This window comes from Sceloporus occidentalis, unplaced genomic scaffold, assembly GCF_023333645.1.
Source record: "Sceloporus occidentalis isolate IW3139 unplaced genomic scaffold, rSceOcc1.0.p SCAF_5, whole genome shotgun sequence".
NCBI classification, from domain to species: domain Eukaryota; kingdom Metazoa; phylum Chordata; class Lepidosauria; order Squamata; family Phrynosomatidae; genus Sceloporus; species Sceloporus occidentalis.
This window is the reverse complement of record NW_028316985.1, coordinates 2,679,710-2,689,777: the sequence shown is the minus strand read 5'-3', so window position 1 is coordinate 2,689,777 and position 10,068 is coordinate 2,679,710. Positions and strand designations below refer to the sequence as shown.

Sequence of the window (10,068 nt, the reverse complement as noted above, 5' to 3'; positions counted from 1 at the left end):
AGAGCAACCAGTGTGCCAAAACATCTGCAATACTTAAAGCTCCCTGGTGCTTGACCTCAGCCCACATTTCCATCTTTTACATTATGGGAGAGTGTCGAAACCACCATTTCCCTGCTGCTTGCACTGCAAACACCCAAGCCACCTTTTTAAGGACACATGACTGCTCTCCAACGTCACATTGCATTGCAATGCTTGTACTTGATTTATTGTAGAAGCTGGTTAAGAAAAAAACAAAAAGGCGGATATACAAGCCGTGGCAGATTCTGCTGGAATATCATACATGCTTTGTACATGTTTTTAAAAAGTCCTCAGTGTCTGAAGGAGAGAACACGTTCTGTCAGTCATCCAAAGCTTAAGTGAGGCCGAAGGATTTAGCTGTCTTCAGTAAATTGTCATGTTGCGTTTGGGCTGCCAGGACAATAAGATGCAAGGCTATTGCAGTGTGTGTAACTTGGTAGGTAAAAGTAATTTTCCAGATCTTATGTCACACTTTAGGTTTTCCTAGCACTGCCAGGTGAGGGAAGAGTTGAAAGTGTGAACTACATTTTTTGGAAGTGACTTGTGATGTTTTTTGCCACAAGCCAATGGTGCAGAGACTTATTTATCACAAGGACTGCTAATTGGGCACAACTGGCCTGGTGTGAAGTCGTGGTGCCCATTTTCACAACAGCATTGCTCCTCCAGATCCGGGATCAGTAGAGGCAGACTCCTGATATGTCTGTTGTGATGTTCGTAGGGAGTGTGATGAACGTCCGTCGAAAGGCGGCTGATCCAAAAGTCACAGCAATAACAGCAGCAAATGAAGGCAGAGGCCTATACAGTAGGCTTATCCCCCTCCCCCAAAACCTTTAAGACAAGTGCGTATTTTGAAAGACGCTGCACAGGTTTTTGAAATGGAAATTGCCAAAAATGAGGATGCCACTGGAAAGATTTAGCATTTGTTGGAAGAGAGCCAGGCATCCTTGTAGGACAGACGTGGGACCCATGAGTCCCTCCACATCTTACTAGATTTCACATCCTAGAATTTCTCACTATAACCACTGTTGGTTGGGGCTGCTGGGAATTGCAGTCCAATAACATCTGGAGGGCCAGATGGTTCCCACCCCTGGTGAAAGATGACAGCTGTCAATGACATGAAACTTAAGAAGTCAGTACAAAAAAGTGGAGAGTCTTTGGTCTACACTTTTCTCTGACTAGGACAAAAGTGGCATGTGCCACGCACATTGTAGCCCTCCGGAAAATACCTGGGACTGCAGCTGTCAGTGCACCTCACCATTGGCTGTGCTGACCAAGGCTACTAAGAGTTGGAATCCAACAAGATCTGGAGGGCTGCATAATTTTCATCTGCAACTCCTCACATGAGGTTCCTCAGGGAAGAGAGGGCTTCCTCATCACTCACCATCCAGACCCAAGAAAGAAAGCTCTGGAGACCTTCCCTATGCAAGTTCCCACCCACTCTTCAAAAATCAACTTCAAGCTGGTGGCTATTGATAGTTCCCATGACAGTGGGGTGGTGAATCCACTCCTGGCTTTATACTAAGCATCAAAGGAGGTCTCCAAGGTGCTGAACTCTAGTCCTGAACAGCTTTAGGGCCATGTAGAGCTCCTTTAGAACTAGCAAAAACGTGGACTGGATTCAGTGCTCTGCTGACATGGGAGCCACTGTTTCAAGCTCTAAGTACCTACACCAAAACTTCTGTGCCCCGATGCAGGACTCATTCAATGCAAATATTCCTTGCTCCACATCATTGTCTGGCAGCAGCTTCCCTTGGAGTCTTTCCATGTTTCCAGGGAGGGATGGCCCAGAGACTTTATGCCAAAGCAGGCGCTCTTTGTGTTCTTTCCCACACAGTTGGCTGTGCTTTAATGCTGCCTCCCATGACAAAGCCTGATAATGGTAGAGCTGGCTGCAGAGGGCAGAGGCCACGGGGGCTGGATGGGGGGGGGGGAGGCAGTCTGGTCCCTACCCCATTCATTTCAGGGGAAATGATATTCTTGCGCCCCCCCCCCCCGCCTCATCTTCTTCCAAAGCCTGCAGCTCACTTGCCAAACAGGCATCAAGGAGCTGCTTTGCTTGTTCTCTTTCATTCCAGGTCTGGTGCAAAGTTATTGCCCTGATGCTATTCTGCTGTAGTCTGTTCATTCCCTGCCCTTCTCTCTTCCCTGGAGTAGGAGAGCTTGGGACCATAACCCCAGCATCTGGAAAATATCAGTATGCAAAGGGATCTTGTAGCACCTTTGAGACTGAGGAGTTTATCAAGTGGGGGGGGGAATCAGGAAAGAAAAAGCCATAGTCCTGGTAAGGTTGTGCGACTGACGATTTTCAGACACATTGCACTTATCCAGGACTTAACCCATGAAGATCCAGGAGCACTCCAACAACAAACCTTTCATGGGACTTCTCCATAAATAGTTTGTTATTGGAGCATTTCTGAATCTTCATGGGTTAAGTCTTGAATAAGTGTGATGCATTTAAAAATCTTCAGCGTGATTGTGTAACATTGCTGGGATGATGCCTTTTACTCCTGGCTCCTCCTCCCCTCACCCCCCATCTGATCATCTCCAAACTGAGCGAAAGAAGTTGTACCATGAGCTTTCATGGTCTTGGTTATCTTCCTTGCATGTATGGAGTGAACTGGACATGAGCTTTTGTAGACTTGGTCTACTTCCACAGATGCACGGCATAGTCTGGTACCCAGGAAGGACCAAAGATCTTTGCATCTGAGGAAGTCTATAAAAGTTTATGCTACAAACTTCTTTTGTACAGTTCATCTCAAAGCTGCTACAAGATCCCTTTGCACAGTGTCCCTTGTCAGCAAAGCCAGTGGTCAGGGATGCTGGGAGCTGTAGTTCAGGAAGCACTCTTGAGAGCTAGATGATTCCCGTCTCCCTTTGCTTAAAGTGAGGTGGCTAGAATTCTTTCCGACTCTCTCTCTCATGCACCCACCCACACATTTATCACATATGCACACACAACTTCCCAAGTGGCTTGTAGGACCAAAATCCTGATATAATGAAAAATGTAGCAAGGGAGAAGGGTCCCAGCCCCACAATAATGTACAAATTACAATCCCTTCCCCAGCAACTGGAATCCTGGGTCCCGTTCTGGGCACCAGAATTCAAAAAGGATGCTGAGAAACTGGAGCATGTCCAGAGGAGGGTGACCAAAATGGTGAAGGGTCTGGAACCCATGAAGCCCTCTGAGGAGAAACACTTAGGGAACTGGTATGTTTAGCCTGGAGAAGAGAAGGTTAAGAGGTGATATGATAGCCCTGTTTAAATACTTGAAGGGATGTCAAAGGAGGGAGCAAACTTGTTTTCCAGAAACTAGGAAATGGAGCAATGGGTGCAAACTACAGGAAAAGAGATTCCACCTCAACATTATGAAGAACCTTCTGACAGTAAGAGCTGTTCAAGAGTGGAAGATGCTCCCTCGGAGGTTGGTTGTCTCCTTCTTTTGAGGGTTTTCAACACAGGCTGGATCACAGGGAGGGCTTGGATTGTGCATTTCTGCATGGCAGAATGGGGTTGGTCTGTATGGCCTTTGGGGTCTCTTCCAGCTCTCTGATTCCAACCTTGGCTTGCTTACTTTTGCCTTCCATGGATTTCTGCCTTTCAGCTGCCTGGAGCTGGTTCTTGGGAAGTGTGTCCCACACCAGGGCTCTCAAGAAGAGTCATTAGCATCACACAGAGGACAGTTCATGTGCAGACTACACAACCCATCTTTCGTTAGATCTCTTTTTTTCCCTGTAGGTTTCGTAACTAATAAATAGGTTTCTAGTCCTCATGTTCGCAGTCTGAAAAACTGTCCTGCTGCCGCCTACAGAACAGTCAGAAAATGGGAAAAGGGGATTTCCTGAGCAGACCTGTGAAGGTTTTATTTGGCTGGTTCCACAGTACCTTGGGGTCCACTTTTTAATCCCTTTGGGTCCGTGATGCTTCCCCTTTTCTTTTACCATCTACCTTCTTTCTCCTTCATTGGCCAGTGCTTGGATTTGTTGTTTATCACAATGTTGGTTGTAAAGGAATAAATTCTATGAGTCTCTGACATTTTAATGTCTTGCCCTGGCAATTTGGAGCAAACTGGACTGTGCCCCAGCATTGGTCTATTCTGTGTCCAAATACATCCTAGACCAGTGGCATTGGGAGGCTCATTTAGATTGACTAAAGAAGTCCCCATGGGCATCTTGGAGGGTGAGGGTGGCTACTGAAGGAGTTCCCCCATCTTGGCACAGTCTGCTGATGTTGCCTTGCCTAAGCTTGTCCCTGTAAACCTAAGAGACCAAACTATCTGGATATTACAAGTCCTGGCCTGTTTGCCCTCTGATCTGTAGCACCCGTCTGGACCCCTTTTCCCCAGGGGCATCGTGAGCATGGGGCATTTGGAGTAGAGGGACTTTCTGCATTCTTTGGGACCCACACGGCATCATCTCCTTAGCTGGGGCTGACCTGGCTGGAGGACACCGACGAAACCTCTGTCTTTTGAGCTGAGCTGGACACATCTGACTCGTCCGTCATGGGTTTGCCACACACTGTTTCCATGATGCATGCCCGAAACTGGAGGAAGAGAAATTAGAGATGTTTTAGAGCACTCATGGAGGAAAAGGGTGGCCTATGGGCCCCATGTGGCCCCAGGGACCCTAGTTTGTGTCCCCCAAGGTGTTACCCTAAGGTTATCCCCCTAGTTTGTGTCCCCTCTGCATACCTCCTTTTTTATATCAAATTGGTATCAAAAGGGATGTTTTAGGCAGGTGTTGTTTCCCAGTGTAGGAAACTAGCTATGAGAAGGAGAACTGACTGGCTCAGCATGGGAAAAAGCTAAGGGACATAGCCAGGAGAGAGAAATCAAGATCAGAATCTGCATAATCCCTTCATGGACTGGAGTGATGGTGGGTGATAGACTTTGTGCTTACAAATGAACAGAAACCAAGTACACTTCTCTCTGGAGGGGAGACTGCTTTGTCCAGAGACATTTGCAGTGATTGTCCAGCCATTGATAAAGCCCTGTTTCAGTATTTGAAGGGGTGTCATATTAAGGAGGGAGCAAGCTTGTTTTCTGCTGCTCCAGAGAATAGGACCCGTAACAATAGATGGAAGCTACAGGAAAAGAGATTCCACCTCAACATTAGGAGGAACTTCCTGAGAGTAAGGGCTGTTCGACAGTGGAACACACTCCTTTGGAGATTTTGGTGGAGTCTCCTTTCCTGGAGGTCTTTAAATAGAGGCTGGATGGCCATCTGTCGGGGATGCTTTGATTTAGATTTCCTGCATGGCAGAATGGGGTTGGACTGGATCAGGGCCCTTGCGGTCTTCCAACTTAAGGATTCTATGAATCTATGATATGGGGTATATGTTTAAGTTGTGTCTTTTAACTTTTGTATCAGTTTATGTAATTTTATACTGTTTTTAGATGATTTTGAATGTTTTAAAATTTCATTGTAATTTTTTTTTAATTGTTTTTATTTGTGAGCCACCTTGGGTCCCTTCTGGGAGAAAGGCAGCACACAAATGAAATAAATAAATGAAATAAATAAATAATAAATACCCATCGCCCAGTAACAAAAAGCTCACCCAAACCCATCTTGTCTCTACTGCAGCCCTCACATTTCTGCACCAAGTGGAGAGCGAGGGAATGTCAGAGAAGCATCCAACTTTTGAAGTCGAAGGCTTTCATGGCTGGCATCCATAGTTTTTTGTGGGTTTTTCAGGCTATGTGGCCATGTTCTAGAAGAGTTTATTCCTGAAGTTTATTCATGAAGCATCCAATTACTTTCCTTTAGCTCAGGGGTGGGCAACCATGGAAGGCCACAGGGCCACATTAGAGCCCCCAGGAAACACTGGAGGGTTGCCCCACCATACTATACCTGTGCCTGAAAACAATATGATTCCCTCCAAATCCTCTGGTCCTCTTGCATACCCTTTCCATCAATACCTTCTGAGGTGTCACCCAGTGTGGTCCACACCCCTCACATCCCCTAGTGATGTTCTGGTTGGTATTCAACCCAAAAAACCTACTTCCTCCCATGTTCCTGGCAGGCTGGACATCACCTGTTTGTTCATGAAGCAGTAGATGATGGGGTTGTAGACACAGGCGCTCTTGGAGAAGAAGGCGGGGATGGTGACCAGACGCAAGTCGAGGCCGTGATCCCGGTTGTTGACCATGTACATGGCCAGGGCTGCGTAAGGAACGTAGCAGAGGCAGAAGGACCCCACCATCACCACCACCATGCGGGACACCTCCCGCTCAGCCTTCTGGGTCGTGGCAGACTCCTGTTGCTGAGCGGCTACCTGCGTGGAATAGGATGCCATGTCAGTTTTTAATCACAAAGAGGAATTGATCAAAATAGACACACATCAGAATACAGTGGGCCCTTTTTATCTGCTGGGGTTTGGTTCCTGGATTCCCCCATGGATAACAAAATCCATGGATGCTCTAGTCCCATTAAATAAAATGGTATACTAAAATGGTGTCCCTTATATAAAATGGCAAAATCAAGGTTTGTTATTTGGAATTTATACTTTTTGGAGAGGAATATTTTCAAGATGTGGATGCTTGAATCTGCTTATATCTATGTAGTTGATACTTACAGCCCGAAGTGCGCCCAGGAGCTGCGAGTAGGAGAAGATGATGAGAGTCAGGGGGACGATGAAGCAGAAAATGAAAAGGAACCAGGTGTAATATTCACTCTTGTACTTGGTCCCTACGGTGTACCAGTCTGGACCACAGGAACACTGGAGACCTTCTGGGATGAACCTGGGAGAAAAAGGATGCAGGAATAAACAAGATTAACTGAAAGGTGAAGGATGATGCAGTACAGAAGGCTCCCATTTCCCCATGTCCTATTCTCTGGAGCAGCAGAAAACAAGCTTGCTTCATCCTCAATGTGACACCCCTTCAAAAACCTAAACAGGGCTGTTATATCACCTTAACTGTCTCTCCTCCATGCTAAACATACCCATTTTCCTCTCCTAAATCATGCTTTTCAGACTTTCCACCATTTTTGTTACCCTCCTCTGGACACACTCCAGCTTCTCAACATCCTTCTTGAATTGTGATGCCCAGAACTGGACACAGGATTATTCCAGGTGAGGCCTGACCAAAGCAGAAAAGAGTCCTACCATCTTCTTCTTCCTCCATTTGTGATGCAGCATACACCCCGAAGAAGGCTCCTGTAAAACCCAAAGCCTTCCTCCCTGTTCTGTGGGTACATCTACACGGTAGAAATAACACACTTTGACCACTTTAAATGCTGTGGCCCCACCCTACAGAATCCTAAGGTTTGTAGTTTTATGGGGCACCAGCACTCTTTGGCAGAGAAGGCTAAAGACCTTGCAAAAGTAGAAATCTGATGGAGCCATGGCAGTTAAAGTGGTGTCAGACTGCATTATTTCTATCAGGTAGATGCACCCTTCCATAATTAAACCTAATAAAGGGATTCCACTACTTCTGCTGCTCTTTGCATTAATTTCCCCCCCTGATTTTTGGGGAAATAGTTCCTGTCTTCCCCTCCTCTTTGTAGAATTGTAAAGTTGGACAGGAACCCTTAAGGACAGCCGGTCCAACCCTTTCTCCCCTCCATCTCACCTGCTCCACCCGAAAAAGGGTGGGATGGAGACCCCAATCCCAATGAACCAAGTAGCTGCTACCACCAGCAAGGCATGCTTGGAGTTGAAGCGGAAATTGCCAAATGGTTTGCAGATGACGATGTAGCGTTCGAAGGCAAGGAAGGCCAAGGACCAGCCAGTGACCAGACCTAGGACAGGATGGACAGAAAGACAGACATAGACAGTTATGGTCAGACAGAGAGGGACCCACAAATCCAAGGCCTTCCATTGGTTTCTTTTCTTCCTACTCCACCCTGAAGTTTGGTGGATCTCCAGACTGCAACAATACACATGGACCAGTATGGTGTGATGGTGTGAATGTAGGACTTGGACACTGGAGATCAAGGTTTGATTTTCTGCTTGAACATGGAAACCTTTGGGTGAGTCACATGCTCTCAACCCCAGAAAACCCAGTGATAAATTTCCCTTAAGGTTGCCATAAGTTGGAAATGACTTGAAGGCACACAACAGCAAAAGACCAGCGGTAGCCGTACCTCAACCTCCCATTTGTTTTGTTTTGCAACATTTTAAAAGTAGGGGGCAATTTTAGGTTAGTTGGTGACCTTGGGCAAGTCACACTCTCTCAGCCCTAAAGGGTGGCAATGACAACCTCCCTCTGAAGAAACTTGCCAAGAAATAGGGTTGCCTTAGGGTTGCCATAAGTTGGAAACAACTTTGAAGGTGCGCAACAACAACAGCAAGCTATGAGTCAGAAGCTCCTAGAACAGAATAAAATAAATGAAACACACACACACAGAATTTTGTCAAGACCGGAGGTTTTTGCCAGTCGTACCTGGTTTAGTTTTCTTTATTTTGGCAGTCTGCACAGGTTTCATGGGGCAAAGAAATTAGACCCAGACCCACAACAGCTGCCCATGCCAGTTCTAGAATAAACGTATGGAAATGTGGCTGTCATTATTGTTGACTTCCATACTACACAATCACAGGGTGCATCTACACTGCAGAAATAGTGCAGTCTGACAGTGCTTTAACTACCATGGCTCCATACTATGGAACCTGGTATTTGCACTGTTCTGAGAGATGTAGCCTTCTCTGTCAGAGAGCTGGGGTGTCACAACAAACTACATGTCCATTCCATAGAATGGAGCCAAGGCAGTTAAAGTGATGTCAAACTGCATTAATTCTGCACTATGGCTGCAGCCAGAATTAACAGAGTGCAAACTACGTTTCCTTTTTGAGAGCTCAAACAGCATAAGTAGTTTGCATTCTTTAACCCAGGCTGCAGCCACACCATGCAAAATTAACACAGTTTGACAGTTTGCAGTCATTGAAGGAAGCTGAGGACAAAGGGAGGCATTTTAAAAGCAGCTGGAAAATGGGATGTCAGAGGATTAATTGGGACTGTCCCTGCTGCATTGTGAACATTGGAGGGGATGTATTCCTTCATTTTGACCCCTCCATCCTTGTGGATACACCTTTGTTGGCTTCCCTTGTGCCAAGCCCAGATCTCCCTCTTGTATTACCTGCCACTGAGCCAAGGAAGGCCTCCAAAGCGCAGATGTGACGCCCGAAGAAGAAGTAGCCCTGCGAACTGGCCAGGAAGACAGTGAAGACCGAGAAGACGCAGAAGAGGAACCCAGCGAAGGAGATGTTGACCAGGATGTAGTTGAGCGGTTGGCGGAGCTTCTTGTACTTGACCGTGACGATGAGGATGATGGCGTTAAGTGGCGTGCCGGCAAAGAAGACAAAGCCCATGAAGGCTGTTTGGAAATAGAAGGCCCACATTGGGGCGATGTGGTACTGGGGGCCATCCCAGGGCCCCACAGAGGAGATGTTCTCAAAGAGGTAGAAGTCTTCCTCTCCGGACATCCTGCCTCGTGTCGCTGACACCGCCGCGCGGATCTTCCCTGTGGTGGGATCCCATCCCTCCTATTATAGAATGCCAGAGGGGGAAATCCACTTAGGGGCTCAAGCAGAGATCAAGCGGTAATCCCCGATCATCCCAGAGGCAAACTTGGGGATTATGGCCTCCTAAGATCCTTACCTTCTGTCCTGTAAAACCCTCTGAGAGGTTAATCTCGTTTGTTGTGACGGTTGGAGGAGATGCAAGGGGTCTTGGGCAGGATAGCAGAAAGCACCAGCTATTCAACATCATTATGAATATCCTGGAAGATGGGAAATAGGGCACGCTTATGAAATTTGCAAGTGGCACCAAACTAGGAAGAACAGCCAGCACTCCAGAGGACATGATCCAAAATTCAAAATGACCTGAATAGATTAGAAAGATGGGCCCAAACTAACAAAATAAATTTCAACAGGTACCGCCTGTAAGGTACTGCATTTAAGCAGGAAAAAAAATGAAAAGCATAGATATAGGATGGGAGACATCTGGCTTGACAAGACTACATGTAAAAGGACCTAGGAGTCCAAGCAGACCACAAGTTGAACATGAGTCAACAGTGTGATGCGGCAGCTAAAAAGGCCAATGTGATTTTAGGTGCA

At 46.6% G+C, this 10,068-nt stretch overlaps 1 protein-coding gene across 1 annotated transcript; it reads right to left on the bottom strand.

Moving 5' to 3' along the window:
• Positions 1-2,014: 2,014 nt before the first annotated feature.
• On the bottom strand, positions 2,015-9,448 carry OPN1SW (opsin 1, short wave sensitive). The gene is made up of 5 exons (XM_089527373.1): positions 9,090-9,448; positions 7,586-7,754; positions 6,589-6,754; positions 6,049-6,288; positions 2,015-4,557 (listed from the first exon to the last, which is right to left on the bottom strand). Exons 1-5 carry the CDS (start codon positions 9,433-9,435, stop codon positions 4,435-4,437), a joined length of 1,044 nt encoding a protein of 347 aa, XP_089383499.1. The 5' UTR covers positions 9,436-9,448; the 3' UTR covers positions 2,015-4,434.
• Positions 9,449-10,068: the final 620 nt, after the last annotated feature.